Source organism: Schistocerca cancellata, chromosome 6 (assembly GCF_023864275.1).
Source record: "Schistocerca cancellata isolate TAMUIC-IGC-003103 chromosome 6, iqSchCanc2.1, whole genome shotgun sequence".
Classification (NCBI taxonomy): Eukaryota; Metazoa; Arthropoda; class Insecta; order Orthoptera; family Acrididae; genus Schistocerca; species Schistocerca cancellata.
The window spans coordinates 243717353-243737638 of NC_064631.1; the positions used below are offsets into that span (position 1 = coordinate 243717353).

General features: G+C 39.4%; 1 protein-coding gene across 1 annotated transcript in view; it reads right to left on the reverse strand.

Annotated features, from left to right (window-relative positions):
• Window positions 1-7280: 7280 nt before the first annotated feature.
• LOC126191322 (GTP-binding protein REM 1-like) overlaps window positions 7281-20286 on the reverse strand; it is a 677336-nt gene continuing 664330 nt past the window's right edge. Inside the window, exon 4 of the mRNA XM_049932151.1 lies at window positions 7281-8580. Within this exon, the coding sequence (XP_049788108.1) occupies window positions 8342-8580 (239 nt within the window). The 3' untranslated portion in view covers window positions 7281-8341. The remainder of the gene's footprint in view (window positions 8581-20286) is intronic.

Below are 20286 nucleotides of genomic sequence, written 5' to 3' on the forward strand. Positions count from 1 at the left end.
CTGTGGTGTGCTCCTCCCAGTTGAATTTATTATCAAGCTGTAATCCCAAGAATTTAACACTGAGAGCCAGCCATCATTTAAAAAGGAATTAAAAGAATCTCTGAATGACAACTTCTTCTACTCAACAGATGAATTTTTAGATATGTAGTAGTAAATGAAAAAGAAAATAATTATTTTGTGTAAAGACAACTTTTTTAACTGTGTCATGAGCCACAAGAGAATTGATGTCCTTTAGAACCTTTGCTATGATGACTGTCGAGACAGATTTGAATGAATGACAGCTGAACCAGCAACAGATATAGCTGACATTTTTGCAAAATTTGAAGAAAATTGCCAGACAGCTTACACTACTGGTCCATGTGTTGCTACCAATGAAATGCTGTGCCCTTCAGAGGGAGGCATATGTTCACGATCTACATGCCTGAGAAATATTGCAGATGTGAAATAAAAATTCAGAGCCTAGTTGACTCCAAAACATACTATTTTTTGAAGGGCCATATCTACACATGCAAGTTTTCTTATGGGTGGGTTCTCAGAGCAGATGATAAGAACTGTTCACTTCCTACTCAATCATACATCTGACTTCTTACACCAATCAAAAGAACACATCAGAATGGAATGACCTACAATTTGTATTCTTCTGTGGAACTTGCCCAAGCAATGGAAAAAATGGATTGATGCTGGCTGGTGCAATGAGGAAAATCAAAAGAGAAATGTCTAAGGAATTACGGCCTAACAGAAGATTTCCTGTAGACTCAAATTAATTTGGGTTCCCAAGAATGACATTACTTTCACACATTCCAGAGATAAACAGAGCTGATGTGCAGCTATCCATTATGCATCATGTGCTAGACACAAATGAGAAAACATAGAAGCCAGAGGTTATTCAGTTTTATAATAGAGGGCAGACTGCCTTGATGAAAAGTGTTTACCTATAGTTCAGGAAGGAAAACCTGTTGGTGACCCATGGCAATATGTTGTAGAATTGTACATGTTAGTTGTGGCAGTTCATATGTGTTGTACAATAGCTATCCAAATAATAAACTTGTAAGGCAGCTGAACTTTATGAAGAAATTTGCATAGCAGCTAGTTACACCTCACAAGAAGAGATGAATTCAAAATATCCAACTTCACATGAACTGTGGGTTTGTAAAATCAAATTTTATTAAACTTAAATTAAAATTTTCAAATGATTTTTGCCTTAAATCTTCATTAAACATAGTGACCTCAGAGACCACACCTTGTAGTATACATTAGAGGAAAGTCACCTCATGGGTTAAGGGTTATCACCATTTCAAAGCATGTGAAACAATCTGTATATACACTAAAGAAATATGTAGCCCATCAATGGAAAGAGTCTCATCATCTGTACACTTCCACAGTGTGTCAATGTGTCTTTGAAACTTGTAATATTAGTTTGGGAGGTTCTACCAATTGAGATTACTCACTATAACTTCTTCTGTTCTTAATTATATTGTGTAAAATTTTTGTATATCTATCTTCAGTTATTTATTTAGTGAGCTTTTTCCTACATTTCTGCCTTGCAGCTGCACTCAGCTGTATGGCATGTATTTTTTTTTCTACCTGTAAACATACACTTTGTCTTTAGTTACTTGAGTCCCCTAGTATTGTTGTTTAATATGTAACTCTTTTGACAGAGCTCCTGTTATCGACAGCATTTTTAAAATTCTTATTCCATCAAACTGTTTCTTTTGGTTTTTGTATATTGCTCTATCACCCACATACTTTATCTGCTAAATTTATTACACCTGTTTTCAGGTGTTTCATCCTTTGTATATTGATTTTAGTTCTTATTTTGATAACAGCCCCTGGATCCTTACCATAATTTTTCTTATGTTGTTCAGTCAGATGCCCAGTTTTTAATTTTGGGATTACTTTGTTATTGATTTTGGGAAGCCTTTTCTCAACAATATCTTGAATTACAAATTTGTGGTCTCTATCTATATCTTCATTTAGAAGCCACTCAATATTGTCTTATGCTGAAATACAAACTATATCTATCCCGTTGTCACTCATGATGTTTGATTGTTGAATTTTGACTACTTACTGTATATCGAAACTTTTTAACCTGATGAAGATGTAAATTGTCATCATAGCATGCCATGCCATCAACATTTACATCAGATTGTTCTTTTCCTGTATAATTTTGTGTCTATTTTGTACATCGTAATATCTTTACTGTATACAAAAATGTTTCAGGGGAGCAACAAAGAAATAACTATAATCTAACAACAGATAAAATAGCTTCATGTACACATACTGTACACTCTGTAATTTTGTAACTGTGTTCTTCAGTTGCTAGGTATGTAGAGGATGGTGGGACACTGATCAGTGTGTTCTTAGAATCTTCTGTGCTGACAGCTTATCAGAATTTAAATAATATGTTTTCACACAATGCAAATACCTGACGTGCAGAGCTTCCCTTCAGAATTTGTAAAGTGTCTGTGTAAGACTCATTACAGATAACAGAGCTTTCTTGTGAATTTTTTTTCCCAGACTGTAAATAGATTTGTAGCCCATGGGCAGCAGTGATATAATAGGCTGCATAACTGTATTGTAAATGATGTATCAGAAGGTAATTACTATCTGCATAAAATAACTGCATGTTCCCACAGCATTTTTGGCATCGATGCAGTTCTGTAGGCAGTTACACTTTATAGCTTCCCCAACTGTGAACGTATAAATAAATGACAGTTGTTAATATTAAATAAAAATATTTAGCAAAATTTAAAAGAAAGAGAAACAACTATCAAATTCACTGTATACACTTATATTAAAACTCTGTAATACACACACATATAAATCTTCCATCTCATTTTTAAAGCTTGTGGTTTAATGAAAGAAAAGTGTTTACACTGGCCTCAAGAGTTTTCAGAACTGAAATGTTCACAATGTAAATATGTTTCATATAGACAAGTACATTTACATTAGGAAGGAATCTGTTACACACTTCCACAGTAAAGTCAAAATAAAAAATATTGGTTGTATGAAATCTAACTATCAAGAAGACAAATCTTCATATGTTAAACACAGTCTTTTTTTTAAAACTATCAATATTGACTTAAATTTATGTATTAGATTTCTTACCTCTTCATAACTTTAATATTATTAGTGTTACTTGTGAAGAGGAGTAAACTGCATTCCATTTAATGGAAATTTCATTTGTAATCTGAATCGTCCATGATAACGTTTCTCATTGTTTGCCATTAAATATATGTCAAATAATCAGTTACATTTTGTAAATATATGCATCTACATACATACTTCATACAGTAATGTCCCCAGCTATGTCACCAAAATTATGACTGTACTTACACATCATGTAACAGTAAATAGAATTATAATATTATGAGTAACATTAAACATATTTCATTTTGATGTGTAATACATAGCAAGACAATAGATTGCATGTAAATAATGTTTATAGTAAGTTTTATCTGTTTTTCTTTTTCTCATATCAAGTATAACAATTATTGTTTACATTTGGTCATATATTCAGTAATAATATACACACAGCCTATCAGCATCAAGTGAAGTTCCAGTGGAACAAACTGTCCCAAATACAATGTACATTGTTAACAATGTCCATGTATAAATTACAAAAGAAGGTGTTTGTGGGTCATTCAGATCAGTGAGCAAGGAGAAAACACAGCAGCATGACGTTGAAGTGACTTATACATATCATAAAAATGTCTTGTAACATTACTAATGTGAATGACACATTTCAGGCATTGATATCTGAAAAACCATACTGAATAATTACTCAAAAATTTACATTCATTACTAAATAATTAGATATAGAAGCTTACAGAAAAGAATGTGGAATGCAACATGAGGAATTCTGTCAACAAGCACATTATTCATTTATTATTTTAACTGGTGTATACTAAATGAAAAGTAAAAACTTACATCGAATGAGTTGTAAATACGATGAAACCACCACAGTAGTACTTAGTGAAATGAGAATTTAAACAGTTATACAAGCATTTAAAATTCACTGTAATCTTCTACCACTGTAGTACATACTGTTGTTAAGCACTTTTAGCAATAATTGCTGTAATCAATACATGAAATACATTAGATCTTTATATTTCATTGTTAGACTTCTGATTCCAGATAAAAATGAATGACTGCTTTGCATCAAGTTACAAATTATTTTCAGCATATTTCAGAGTTAAGATTTTCCAAAAATGATGGAAAATATTTTTCTCCATCTCTCTTTTTCTTCCACTGTCTCTCACATTGATACATATGTGTTAGAATGTGAATGCCAGTTTTTCAGCTCTGACTGAGTTCATGCACATTATCATTCTCCTTTTTTTTGTGTACTTTATACTGAACAGTTATTAAAAGAGTTTATTACAAGGTGTTTTAATGTTGTGCATCTGTTTATGTTTTTAACATGTTTTATTGTTGCACATATTTGTTTAATCACTGACACATTTTCTGACTTTAGATTTTTGTAGCAGCAGGGTATGAGGATGGTACTCTAATATTTATGTTGTATATAATGGTATTTTCTGTCTGTGAAGATTTTTATGATGCAACATTTTCTGTATTGGACTTTAGTTGTCGATTATAGAGTGTTGCTTGAGGTGAAAGAGAATACACAAGTATTAAACTTGTGTGGCATTCTAGAAATTAGAAAAAAAAAATATTCAACAGTGTTAGGAGAAGCCATTGCAAATGTTCATTAAATAACTGTGGATTTTCTTTCTTTAAAATTAGTTACATTAATAATTTATGTACATATTGATTTGATTTTTAATGTTTGGTAGAGATTGACAAAGTAATATCAGTTAAACTATAGATACTGTGTTACTACACTAGAGTGATTATATACTTAATTATAGGGTACCATGTAATATACTGTCACAATCAGTTTAATATTTGAGGTAGAGACAGTGTTTTGTAACAAATCCTCCCACCTTCAGCAGGAAATGACATCTCATATCAAACATACAGTGGAAACACTAATTACTGAGGTTTTTCATATCTGGTCATGGTGTTGGGTGTCAATGTCCCATGAAAATAAATAAAATATTTTTATAACTGACATATCCAGTATGCCATAAACTCTGAGAATTTTCTATTTTTACTCGAACAAAAATAGTTAATAGTAAAGATTTGAGACTCAAAATAAATTGCAGTGATGCACATTTTCTGAATGATATTCTTGGAAATTATCAACATACCCATAATGAATGTAACAAGTATAGTCATTTACATAATTTTGGAAAATGTGAGAGTCATTGTCTTTGTGTTATAAAATTGGAAATTATATATTGTGTCTTACTGCTTCAGTTTTTGTGTTAATGAAACTAAAGAAGTTTTGACAGTTCTGTTTCTGGTAATGGAAATACCAAACATAATTTTATTACAATCATTTTCTTGTTGGTGATCTACAATTGTTTCCATCATAAATACAGGTGTGAAATATTACCTTATACTGATGATACTCAATGTGAAGGTGTGTTCTTCAATGCGAAAATTTGATTCAGAAATGGCCAGTATCTGTTTGACATTTTATTTTAATTTCCAAAGGCATAATTTTCATTTAAGTTGTCAGTTTTTATATTAATGTATACTTTTTATCATAACATAGAATATATTTATATATTTTGTTCTTTTAATGGCATTTTTATGTTATTTCCACTTATGAAAAGAACAAAGAAATTCAAGTGGTTCCTTCAATGATCTAGCTATTTTTATTTAGACCAACACTATGAATGCTGAGCAATGGCTTATGAAGTAGAAAAAAGTCACGAGGCTTACTATATTTGATGATCCTGTTCCCATATAGGCACTGCTGCAACAAAACTTTTGAGGGCACCTTTACCACACAGTTAGTTTTGTAGGATATTTGGGTCAACTTAGCACATAATTCTCAGATCAGATGCATGGCAGATTTACGATTTCTGCTCTGTCATAAAAAAAATTCTCACCAATGACACTTGATGGGGTAATTTTGTATATTAAAGCTGCACTGAGTTGTGTGACTATATGTTGTTTATAGTGGTTTATTTTTATGGTCCCTTAATCAATCAGTAAGGTATTGAAAAATGTAAAAGTGTTTTTATGTGACAAGTGAAAGTCATGATGAAACATAAATATTTCAGAATGTATGTAAAATATTGTGATAGACTATTGAATACACTCCAGTAATTATTCCCCATGAATATAGAAATTCAGATAAATTCTCATCAAGAAATGTTATCGAAAATACTTTTATCATGAATCTTGGGAACTCTCCATTAATGAATGATTGTATGAGGCAACTGTGTTAAACTTTTATTTAGGATAGCGCTTACTCATAGTATTTCTTTCAAAGAAGAATTAAAAAGTCAAGAAACAAGCAAAGTCTGTGGTCCATCTCTGACTTGCAATACAACATTTAAAGTAGGAGCTGTTGATCAGCTCATCTGGTCCCTTTGTCATTAATTCCGGCCTTCAAACGAGGCATCACAAGTGATTGGTTAGTTTGCTGCCAATCACTTGGGTCAAATGTCTAAATAATAACATCACCAGAATACTATCTTTATTACAGCAACTGTTTAAGCAAATGTAAACAACAGTCGAATTTTATACAGGTACTCAAATATAAAATATCTTAGTTTCTCTGATCACTGGAGATTTAACATGCAGAGATTTAATATGAGATAAACACTTCTGTTTCTGAGCCTTGTGGTATTTTCGTCTGTAAACTTTGCTCTAGTTGTTAGACAAGTTATAGCTTTTTGCTAACATTTTTTTATACATGTATGAAGACAAGTTCAGCATTGAAATCTGTTGGTTAAGTGGATTTTATTACAAAGTTTATGTGGCGGAGTAGCATGTTCATTGCTGTTACAGATTCAAAACCATTATCTCTAAAGAAAAGGAAGACCTTGAGTGACAAAATAAGATTAAAAAAGAACTAAAATTTCGAATTTTTTAGTAAAAGAAAGACAAATGGAAATGACATCATTTTTATGGTATATATAAAATTTCTTTGTGGTGATGTGACAAATAGCATAAAAAACTCTTTTGTTTATAGGCAAAGATCCCAACATGTAATAACAGACTATTCTTTTGTGCAATAAACTTTTGAAATGAATTTACATTTCTTTGGATTTCATTTATCTCATTTGTTATCTTTTGCTATCTTTTATTTCTCTAGAAGTGCTTTTTGCTCTGATTCCTTCTCTTTTCCTGTGTTGCTATTAAGTTTTAAGTTTTATGCCCCCTCTCCCACTTCCCCCTTCTCCCCTTTCCCCTGTCCCTGCACATGCTTTCTGCCAATGCTTCTATTTTCAGTCTGTTCTTCACTACTCTCTCAGGCTTCTGATCCTTTCTGCAATATCTCATGAGACTCGAGCATTTCACTGGTTGCTAATATTTCACTATAGAGTCTCTCTCATTATGCTGTGCTGTATACTCTGGGCCTGGATGGTTCCTTATACGCACTTTTAGTGTCATCTCATCTGATTCTTTTCTATCTTCTGTGGTATGAAGCAGTCCTTAATACAGCAAGATTATGTTTGTTTAATCTTTAGTTTTTGTTGATATCTTATTTTCTAGTAAGTAAAGTCTTTTTCTATTTCTATTTGCATGAAATATTTTTAACATGTTTTATGTAAGAAATAAGTGGCTTATCAAATAGCTTATTTCTGTATTGAATTTAAGCCAGGTTTCCTATTAAAATAGTTTTGTGTGTGCGTTCCTTTTTATCATGTACGTCATGCTACTGTAATATGATGGACCCGTATTGTGGACGGACCACATTTCATTACAGGTCTATGTCTCATATACTTCTTATATCCATTGTACAGATTACTGAATGCCATTAAAATCTGAAGCAGGTCACAGAAGAAAATTCTAGGACCTGCTGTGTAAAGTGTATCATCCAATACTATTGTCGAAAGATCATATATGTCATTGTGTAATCTTATTTCAGTGTAAGGTGGGTCAATTTGTACACATTCTTTACATGACAGATGGAAAATAATAAGAATTATGGTACATATAGGTCCTGTGAATTAACAGACACTGAAATGATGAGACATCTGATAATGCTGGCTAAACTATTCATTTGCAAACTCTATTGATGTTAATAATATATTTTTCATTGAGTAATATGCTTTCATTCTTTATCAGTTTCATATGTGAGAGAACCACATATCCTCAATGGTGCCATTTTGTTTTTGGTGGTGTTCACATGTTTCCTGGTGTATGTTGCCCAACATTGCGTTATGAAATTGCTACAAAATCAAAACAAGACTTCATGAAATTTGCAATTGGCTATATGACACCACAGATGTGAGCATCATTGTCATTGGAACTATAGTACCAGAAGATTTTCACATGATCTGGCTTGTCGACGAATGCCCAGCAGGTGTCTGAGCAAGCGACGGCCACTGGAACGCAGCTTCTTGTCCTTGCGTAGCTTGTGGCGGTCACGATGTGGGTTCAACTGAACCTGGGCCAAGATACCCACGAGCAGCTCATCAACATTATGATCCAGTCCGCTTGATGTCTCAATGAACTTGCAGCCACAACTGTTGGCCAGTTTCCGACCCACTGTAAATGCAAAACAGTGTGAGTGGCAGTGAATGTGAGGAGTTGGAAAATAACAAATCATATTTTCTAGAGCATACAATATATAAGTATTACAGTGTTTGAACTCAGTTTCCAATAATACAAAATTGAAAAATAGGTAAAGACTGCAAATTCTAATAATAATTCCTTTGATTACTCACATCGATTAGCATTCTTTTTGTCTAAAAAATGTGAACTATAGCAATACAGTTACTCATACACAGAGTTGACATAACATAAAAGTTATATGCTTCATTTAGCTTCTGCATCATTTTCAACAGCACTTTGCTTATTTGACAAGTCATCTTTGATTTTGTATAAATAACATAATTATTTTCCACACTGACATACAAATGACATGTAAAACCAAAGACAGTTACATTTATAGTATAACAACACACATTAATAATTACTGGTCACTTGCTGTAAATAAAAGAATAACATGTTGCAAATGTAAGCCTAACACAAAAATTGGTGAAAACAATGTCGTGTACAAATAACACAAAAATGGAACATGATGTAAGCTTAAGATGAAAGATCAGAGGGAAGAAAATGAAAGAAACTAAACAATTTTAGACAGAACATCATTATAATGTAGTGACAGAAAATCATCATAATACTGTATATGTGATGTGAATATGCATGCTGTTTAAAAAAACCATCTGCCCAAGTACTATCTGTACTGCAGAGACTATAAGTAGGCATTAATACCAATTATTATGCTTCTGCTATTCCATACAATCACTGCTGCCACTGTATATTAGTGCTTACCTATGATAATAAGCAAATATCTTATTTTAATTTCAACCCAAAGGAAATTAAAGAAATCACTGCTTCAAAGCAAACAATTGTTTCTTCAGCTCTGATGTTCAAGTTATCATTCATTTGCTTTAGATAAAATGTTATATGCATATGCAATGGGTGATTAATTAATTATGGCACATACCAATGCAAATGTAACCAGCTACACTAGTCATCAGGTGGACCACAGTACTTTGTTAGTTGATAAATGAAGCAGCCAGTAGGAATTAGCAGTGTCTGATGGAAAAGTGAAAAGATTTATTAGTGCTGGATAAAGAACAGATCATTAGCAACCTGGGTGTAAGCGTCTGGATTTGTGAAGCGTTTTCTAGCTGCAATAGTTGAGTTTGTTACATGGTGACGGTGCATCTCTGAGAAGCAGAAGACTTCACAAATGCAACTATTTCTTCCCTTAGGAATAAATAACACAGTTATGCCCATATATCTCTATTTATGGAATCTTATTTTGTTTGGAATGAATCTTTGAAAGATTAAGGTTAGTGTGTTTTATGTGAACTGCTGTCTCCTGCTCCTAGTATTTATGAATGTGAACGCGCGCGCACACACACACACACACACACACACACACACACACACACACACACACACATATATATATATATATATATATATATATATATATATATATATATATATATATATATATAGTTATAATAGAAGGAAACATTCCACGAAGGAAAAATATATCTAAAAACAAAGATGATGTGACTTACCAAATGAAAGTGCTGGCAGGTCGACAGACACACAAACGAACACAAACATACACACAAAATTCAAGCTTTCGCAACAAACTGTTGCCTCATCAGGAAAGAGGGAAGGAGAGGGAAAGACGAAAGGATGTGGGTTTTAAGGGAGAGGGTAAGGAGTCATTCCAGTCCCGGGAGCGGAAAGACTTACCTTAGGGGGAAAAAAGGACGGGTACACACTCGCACACACACACATATCCATCCACACATATACAGACACAAGCAGACATATTTAAAGACAAAGAGTTTGGGCAGAGATGTCAGTCGAGGCAGAAGTGCAGAGGCAAAGATGTTGTTGAATGACAGGTGAGGTATGAGTGGCGGCAACTTGAAATTAGCGGAGATTGAGGCCTGGTGGATAACGGGAAGAGAGGATATATTGAAGAGCAAGTTCCCATCTCCGGAGTTCGGATAGGTTGGTATTAGTAGGAAGTATCCAGATAACCCGGACGGTGTAACACTGCGCCAAGATGTGCTGGTCGTGCACCAAGGCATGTTTAGCCACAGGGTGATCCTCATTACCAACAAACACTGTCTGCCTGTGTCCATTCATGCGAATGGACAGTTTGTTGCTGGTCATTCCCACATAGAATGCATCACAGTGTAGGCAGGTCAGTTGGTAGATCACGTGGGTGCTTTCACACGTGGCTCTGCCTTTGATTGTGTACACCTTCCGGGTTACAGGACTGGAGTAGGTGGTGGTGGGAGGGTGCATGGGACAGGTTTTACACCGGGGGCGGTTACAAGGGTAGGAGCCAGAGGGTAAGGAAGGTGGTTTGGGGATTTCATAGGGATGAACTAAGAGGTTACGAAGGTTAGGTGGACGGCGGAAAGACACTCTTGGTGGAGTGGGGAGGATTTCATGAAGGATGGATCTCATTTCAGGGCAGGATTTGAGGAAGTCGTATCCCTGCTGGAGAGCCACATTCAGAATCTGATCCAGTCCCGGAAAGTATCCTGTCACAAGTGGGGCACTTTTGTGGTTCTTCTGTGGGTGGTTCTGGGTTTGAGAGGATGAGGAAGTGGCTCTGGTTATTTGCTTCTGTACCAGGTCGGGAGGGTAGTTGCGGGATGCGAAAGCTGTTGTCAGGTTGTTGGTGTAATGCTTCCAACAACCTGACAACAGCTTTCGCATCCCGCAACTACCCTCCCGACCTGGTACAGAAGCAAATAACCAGAGCCACTTCCTCATCCTCTCAAACCCAGAACCACCCACAGAAGAACCACAAAAGTGCCCCACTTGTGACAGGATACTTTCCGGGACTGGATCAGATTCTGAATGTGGCTCTCCAGCAGGGATACGACTTCCTCAAATCCTGCCCTGAAATGAGATCCATCCTTCATGAAATCCTCCCCACTCCACCAAGAGTGTCTTTCCGCCGTCCACCTAACCTTCGTAACCTCTTAGTTCATCCCTATGAAATCCCCAAACCACCTTCCCTACCCTCTGGCTCCTACCCTTGTAACCGCCCCCGGTGTAAAACCTGTCCCATGCACCCTCCCACCACCACCTACTCCAGTCCTGTAACCCGGAAGGTGTACACAATCAAAGGCAGAGCCACGTGTGAAAGCACCCACGTGATCTACCAACTGACCTGCCTACACTGTGATGCATTCTATGTGGGAATGACCAGCAACAAACTGTCCATTCGCATGAATGGACACAGGCAGACAGTGTTTGTTGGTAATGAGGATCACCCTGTGGCTAAACATGCCTTGGTGCACGACCAGCACATCTTGGCGCAGTGTTACACCGTCCGGGTTATCTGGATACTTCCTACTAATACCAACCTATCCGAACTCCGGAGATGGGAACTTGCTCTTCAATATATCCTCTCTTCCCGTTATCCACCAGGCCTCAATCTCCGCTAATTTCAAGTTGCCGCCACTCATACCTCACCTGTCATTCAACAACATCTTTGCCTCTGCACTTCTGCCTCGACTGACATCTCTGCCCAAACTCTTTGTCTTTAAATATGTCTGCTTGTGTCTGTATATGTGTGGATGGATATGTGTGTGTGTGCGAGTGTGTACCCGTCCTTTTTTCCCCCTAAGGTAAGTCTTTCCGCTCCCGGGACTGGAATGACTCCTTACCCTCTCCCTTAAAACCCACATCCTTTCGTCTTTCCCTCTCCTTCCCTCTTTCCTGATGAGGCAACAGTTTGTTGCGAAAGCTTGAATTTTGTGTGTATGTTTGTGTTCGTTTGTGTGTCTGTCGACCTGCCAGCACTTTCATTTGGTAAGTCACATCATCTTTGTTTTTAGATATATATATATATATATATATATATATATAAACAAAGATGATGAGACTTACCAAACAAAAGTGCTGGCACGTCGATAGACACACAAACAAACACAAACATACACACAAAATTCTAGCTTTCACAACCAACGGTTGCCTCATCAGGAAAGAGGGAAGGAGAGGGAAAGACGAAAGGATTTGGGTTTTAAGGGAGAGGGTAAGGAGTCATTCCAATCCTGGGAGCGGAAAGACTTACCTTAGGGGGAAAAAAGGACGGGTATACACTCGCACACACACACACACACACACATATCCATCCACACATATACAGACACAAGCAGACATATACAGAGGCAAAAGAAACCCGTCCTACTGGCATCAACTACCCAGAATTAAAATTTTTTGCCAATTTTTCTCCAAAAATTACTAATGTTGTGTAGGTCGACAATGCAGCATTTTTAAACTACAGAAACTTTGCGCCATGCACTCCGACTGGCCAAAGGATTTCCCTGCATTGAAGGGCAGCATTATGGTTGTCAGTTCACACATACAAATGTCCCTCACCCTGTCACTGCCCCAATGTGATACGCACACATGTTGAATAGGTCTTGCTGTTTGTCTCTACCTCACATCAGAGGCATTCACATGTAAGCTTCACTTTGGAGCACACACATGTCACCTGCGATTTAGTAATACAGTAAGCATGGCAGCACAGTATTTGTTTGAAGAACAATGAGATAAGGTTTTTGTTTGTGGACTAACCAACAGTAACGCGCATGAAACTCAACAGTTATATGAGGAATGGTACACAGCAGGATGCCACCCACACCCACAAACAATTACAGCAATTCACCGACAACTTGGCGAAACAGGCTCATTAGCAAGATATCATGGTGATGCTGCATTTGAAGAGACTGTTATTGAGTGATTTGTGGAAGCACCTACGACAAGTACTTCAGTGTCTGGACATGACATGGGGATCACTCATTGGTTAGTTTGGAAGGTTTTGAGGGTTGATGGCCAGCATTCATTTGGTTTCCACCCTATCCAAGACCTAAATCCTTTGGCAGACTATGAACACAGGCTAGGTTTTTGCCGGTGGTTTCTGTGGCTTTTGCATGAGATCCTGACTTCCCCACCATTGTGTTTTTTACTAACAAGTACACCTTCCATTGGGGTGGCTTTTACAACACTCAAAACTTCCATTACTGAGCAAGGGGAAATCCTTACGTCACATATGTCCATGGACACAAGGAACAATTTTTGCTCAACATTTGGGCAGGCATTGTGGATGACCATCTGATTGAGCCAGTTTGTCTACCTCCTCGACTAACTGCAGCTAATTACCTTCAATTTTTGCAAGAAACTCTACCCAACCTGCTGGAAGATGTTCCGCTGGACATATTGCTACACATGTGTTGGCAGCATGATGGGGTACCTGCACATAACAGTTGTGCTGTGTGCAGATATTTAAATGAACTCTTAGATGGCTGGGTAATTGGCAGAGGTGCTTGTAGGACATGGACCCGAGCATCTGTCGCATCAGAGGGTCGCCAGTTTGAGCACCTTCTTTGATTGAACAATGTCCTTGCTACAAAAAGGCCCTTTTCAGGGCTGACACAATTTGTAAAAGACTTTCTGTGCATGAAATAACAGCTGTTGACAGTTTGTTCCCTGTATGTCTTATCATGAAACTACAATGGCTGTGTTGGGACCCTGGCGGGTTCGCCCCCAAAATGAAAGGCTGGCGCGCTACCACCAAGCTTGTGGGTTGCCTTGGATACATTGTGATCACCAGCAGGTAAAGCATTCACGTTCATGCGTTGTCCAGAGCATCCGGCAAGAGGACAAGCCCATGACCATTCGGGATACTCACAAAAAAATACTCACAGAGCATTTATTGGCTTTTGGTGTGGCAGACTGGAATTAGTGCAAAGCCGTCTTCCTCTTGTGGGTTCCACCTAAAATGTATGAATTACAGAGTCAGGCCGGCCGCAGTGGTCTAGCGGTTCTAGGTGCTCAGTCCGGAGCCGCGCGACTGCTACAATCACAGGTTCGAATCCTGCCTCGGGCATGGATGTGTGTGATGTCCTTAGGTTAGTTAGGTTTAAGTAGTTCTAAGTTCTAGGGGACTGATGACCATAGATGTTAAGTCCCATAGTGCTCAGAGCCATTTGAACCAGAGTCAGCTTGCCCCTTTGCAAGAACCAGCAGCTGTTACTTTTGATTGTATGTGCAGTTTATTGTCCAACTACCATTACAAACAAAAGCATGACATTGCAGCATGAGTTGAATTCTACCAATGCCACAAGAAACCGCACCAGTCATATTGGGCCTGGGTAGCCAAACTTCACGAGCTTAGCCAAAAGTGTCAGTTCATTACTGATGCCCATAATGACTCTTATGCACACTCTGTGGTACACAACACAATTATCTGTTTAGCTCTGGACAAGGAAGAGCACCAGAAGCCTTTGTTCTGTGAGAACTCCCTGTTGGCAGAACGTTTGCAAATAGCCCAATCTTTTGAAGTTTCTCAGGCAGCCAGTGATCAAATTGAAGTGTGGGGTGATGTGGTGGTAGTGTCACAGGATGTGCACATTATGATGACAGATGGCTTACATGAGGAAGTGGCAGCAACAGCCGTAAACATGTGGGCCCTAAGTCAAGCAGACCAAGGCCAGACCAACAAGCAGCAGTAGGCTAGCCCAAGCAGCTGTGACCATGCCAGTGACAGCATTCTCTGTTTCTGTCTTGTCCTTTATGTTTTGTCCCACACAAACGTTCAGTGTGCCCTAAGCACTGGGATACTTGTAATGCTTGCCAGATGAAAGGTCATATCCTCTCCGTGTGTCATTTGCTGAAGGTTGCTCGGGGTATGAGCATGGCTGTAAATTGTGTGACTCCAATGTTTGTGACTTCTCCCAAGTTGTTTATCGAGTTAAGTGTTTTTCTCCAAGTGCTCTGGCTACAGGTTGGCATAGGTGCTGCAGTGGTGTTACTGAATACTCAAACCTATGTGAGTTTAGGCCCACTGCCATTGACACTGGGCAGGCAGAAGCTGGTCAGTTATGACTAACAGAACATCATACTGTTGGGACAAATTTACAGCATCTGCCTCTTACAAGTCAGTGGTTCACTCCATTACATTTTTGATGGTTGCTGATGCCAGTTTTGAGATCTTGTTCAGGATGGTTGCATTTCAAACATTTGGATTTTTTTGTCACTGACGCCGTTCACCTTTTGTCTGATCAGGTACTGCATTCTCAATTGGAAACACTGTGAGGAATATTTGGAATGTATAGGGTGTGCTATGAATTTTTCTGCTCATATTTCTTTGAAATCAAAGGCTCAGCCTCATTTTTGTCCAATTCCTGTCACCCTGAAAGGTCAAGTGAAAGCGGAATTGTACAGACTTCAATCTCTAGGGGTGGTGCAACCTGTTATGGCTTGTGATTGGTCATCTCCATTGGTTGTAGTTTGGAGGCCGTTGGGGAAAGTTCACCTCTGTGGTGACTTTGGTACTACTGTCAGTGTGCAGTCAATACATATACTCTCCCACACCAGGAGGAGCTGTTGGGGAAAATATCAGGTGGCAGTCTGAGGTGTATCTGCAGGTTCATGTGGATGCTTAGTCTCGGCAGGTACTGGTTTTGAATAATCCTATTGGTCTCTATCAAGATTTGTGCCTTCCTTTTGGTGTGGCTAGAGCTTCTGCTATTTTCTAATGACTTTTAGAGCAACTAGCTATGCATGTACCTGGCTGCATTAATTATTTGGATGACATTGTTGTCATTGGCTCCTCCATGGCTGATCACTTGAAAAATTTGTGCACTTTGTTTTATGTCTTACAGTTGGCAGGCTTTCAGTGTAACCTCACAAAATCTCAATTTTTTCTACCTTCTATCTTCTGTTGTTTATTCAGGGTTTGCTGCATCTGCCAGACCACATCTCCACTGTTACATTTTTGCATGAAGGAGCTTCAGGCCTTCCTAGGTAGGGTAGCCACATTGGCCCACATGTTGCATGCCTTATTGCACAAGAATGTACTGTTTTGCTGGAGCCTGGATTCTGAAGGTGCTCTTCAAGTGTTGAAATCCCAACTACTCTCAGCCCCTTGTTTAACTACATACTCTTTGGACCAGCACATAGTTTTGGCAATTGATGCTTCACACTATGGCCTCAATGCATTCCAAGTGCACCTCTATACCAATGGCTCAGAAAGCCCTGTTGCTTTCACTTGTAAATCTCCCACTTTGGCACAGCAGCATTATTCTTAGATGGAAAAAGAGTCTCTTACCATGTTGTATGCTCTCCAGAAATTTCATGTTTTTTGTGTAGCTTCAACTTCCACCATATTACTGACCATAAACCCATGGTTTCCTTGTTTAACTCTCACACTTCCTTGCCTGCCTGAGAATGGGTGCTGTTCTCACCTCACTACAATTATGAAAACCATTTTCGATCTATGTCTAAACATGCCAATGCAGACGTCTTGTCTCATCTTCCTGTGGGGTCCTGATCCTGACTTTGATTGTGCAGAATTGCTTTGCTTCTGTCTTGATATTAAAACACAGGCCGTGGTTGAGGGTTTCGCATTTATGACCTGCTGTTGCCACTGACCCATTCTGTGGCAGGTGGTTTGGTTTGTTCAAAAGGGCTAGCCAGATAAACTTCTGGGATGGCCTTTGGACCCTCTGCACAACTATTTTTCCCTATGGTGTCACCTCTCTGTGTCTCACAGTGTTTTACTGTTGTCAGTGGAAGACCTCTCTCCCAGAGTAGTCATTCCCACCATGCCACGGCGTGAGGTTCTACTCCTTCTCCAACAGGGCCATTGGGGAGTTCTGCACACTGAACTGTTAGCTAGGAGACATGTTTTTTAGCCAGAGATTGATGGCAAAATTGTATGTTTTGTCACAGCTTGTGAGCAGTGTGCCTGACAACAGGCAGCTCCCATGATGTCCCTGTCTCCCTGGCCTGTTCCCCGGCATCCATGTGTCCCTTCTTAAATTCCTATTGGCTCCTGGTTGTGGATGCCTTTTCCTAGTTCCCTTACATTCTTCAGTTTGCTTGGATGTCAGCTGCGGTCACAATTTGGATATCTTTGTGGTTTATTCTATTGAGTGGTTGCCTTCTACCTTAGTTTCAAATAATGGGTCCCGGTTAGTTTCTCATAACTTCCGATTGTATGTACCTGTTACGGCATTTGTCATGTTACAGCTCTGCCATTCCATCCTCTATCAAATGCCAAGGCAGAAGGACTACTGCATATGTTCAAGTCCCAAATGAAAAAGTTGTTGTGGATTTTTCACTGGACAATACCCTTCTTCATTTACTGAGCATCTATTGCTTCATGCTTATGGGAGAGCAGAGCCAAGCTGAGTTGTTTGATTGCTGGCAGCCACACATGTTCCTCCACCTTCTGCAGCCTGTGCCACACGTGCCGTGGTTTGGTTCATCTGGCTCTTCACACTGTAATCACTACTGTAGGCACAAGGGTTTGGTTGCTGGTGCAAGTGGATACTGGCCACTCTTGTCCACCTCTGGAGACACCATCATTGTGATGTCCATATCACTAACAGGCTGGTGGCCTACAACTTTTACCAGTTGTACTCCCATTTGCCACCAGAAGCTACTGGCTCACAGGTGTGAACCTGCCACTGCAGCCCACCCCACTGCCCTCTGCCTTGAGCCTATCTTTGCCTGCTGTGGAGCCGCCTCTGTCCCGTTGGCTGCCTCCTTCATGTGTGGCACCTTGGGGTTCCAGCTTCCTGGTGGGCGCCTGTCCATCTCCATCCTTGGATCCATTGGCAATGCCTGCTGTTCTTGTCAGGTCACCTACACTGGGCCCCTTACCATCATCACCTCAGCCATTGTTGCCAGTGGGTCCAGCCCTGTCTCCTCTGCACTGGGACCTGCCAGCTGACAAACAAAGATGGTGATAGCACCCTCCTTTCTGATGCTGCCATTGGGCTCCAGTGGACCCATTGCCTTTGGGCATACCTACATCCCCATGCATTCTGGCCCTATGCTCTGGTGCCTGCCCGGCACCTTGTCCCACTCCCTGTGTCAGCACAAGCTGCCACCACTCCGGATCAGATGGATTTATCTATCGTTGGATGTCTCCTCCATCACCTGGGCACCTGCTTCACACGAAGGAGAGGTGTGCTGTATCCTTCTACTAATGCATGTGAGTGTAAATGCGCTGAGTGTGGTATCACCTCATGTGTGAGCTTGAATCGGCCACCAACTGTATCAGTGTGAACTGGACGATGGAGGCCACCTGTGGGATGCCTGCATGTGGCACGATCTCTGCCCTGCTGTCTGTTGACAACTCACACTTATAAATGCGTGGAGCAGTGCTGACTGACTCTCTCTATGTTCATATCGTTGTAGTGCCCACATCAGTTGTTCTGTGTCTTGTTCTACATCTACATCTACATTTATACTCTGCAAGCCACCCAGCTGTGTGTGGCGGAGGGCACTTTACGTGCCACTGTCATTACCTCCCTTTCCTGTTTCAGTCGCGTATGGTTCACGGGAAGAATGACTGCCGGAAGGCCTCCATGCACGCTCGAATTTCTCTAATTTTACATTCGTGATCTCCTCGGGAGGTATAAGTAGGGGGAAGCAATATATTCTATACCTCATCCAGAAATGCATCCTCTCGAAACCTGGACAGCAAGCTACACCACAATGCAGAGTGCCTCTCTTGCAGAGTCTGCCACTTGAGTTTGATAAACATCTCCGTAACGCTATCACGCTTACCAAATAACCCTGTGATAAAATGCAGTGCTCTTCTTCGGATCTTCTCTATCTCCTCCGTCAACCTAACCTGGTATAGATCCCACAATGATGAGCAAAACTCAAGTATAGGTCGAACGAGTGTTTTGTAAGCCACCTCCTTTGTTGATGGACTACATTTTCTAAGGACTCTCCCAATGAATCTCAACCTGGTACCCGCCTTACCAACAATTAATTTTATATGATCATTCGACTTCAAATCGTTACACATGCACTCTCCCAGATATTTTACAGAAGTAACTGCTACCAGTGTTCGTTCCACTATCATATAATCATAAAATAAAGGATCCTTCTTTCTATATATTCGCAATATATTACATTTGTCTATGTTAAGGGTGAGTTGCCACTCCCTGCACCAAGTGCCTATCTGCTGCAGATCTTCCTGCATTTTGCTGCAATTTTCTAATGCTCCAACTTCTCTGTATACTAAGAGCATCATCGGCGAAAAGCCGCATGGAACTTCCGACACTATATTGTGAAAAGCAATGGTCCCATAACACTTCCCTGTGGCACACCAGAGGTTACTTTAACGTCTGTAGATGTCTCTCCATTGAGAACAACATGCTGTGTTCTGTTTGCTAAAAACTCTTCAATCCAGCCACACAGCTCATCTGATATTCCATAGGCTCTTTGTTTATCAGGCGACAGTGCGGAACTGTATCGAACGCCTTCCGGAAGTCAAGAAAAATGCATCTACCTGGGAGCCTGTACCTAATATTTTCTGGGTCTCATGAACAAGTAAAGCGAGTTGGGCCTCACATGATGCTGTTTCAGGAATCCATGTTGATTGCTACAGAGTAGATTCTGGGTTTCCAGAAACGACATGATACTCGAGCAAAAAACATGTTCTAAAATTCTACAACAGATCGACGTCAGAGATATAGGTCTATAGTTTTGCGCATCTGCTCGACGACCCTTCTTGAAGACTGGGACTACCTGTGCTCTTTTCCAATCATTTAGAATCTTCCGTTCCTCTAGAGACTTGCGGTACACGGCTGTTAGAAGGGGACCAAGTTCTTTCGCATACTTTGTGTAGAATCGAATTGATATCCTGACAGGTCCAGTGGACTT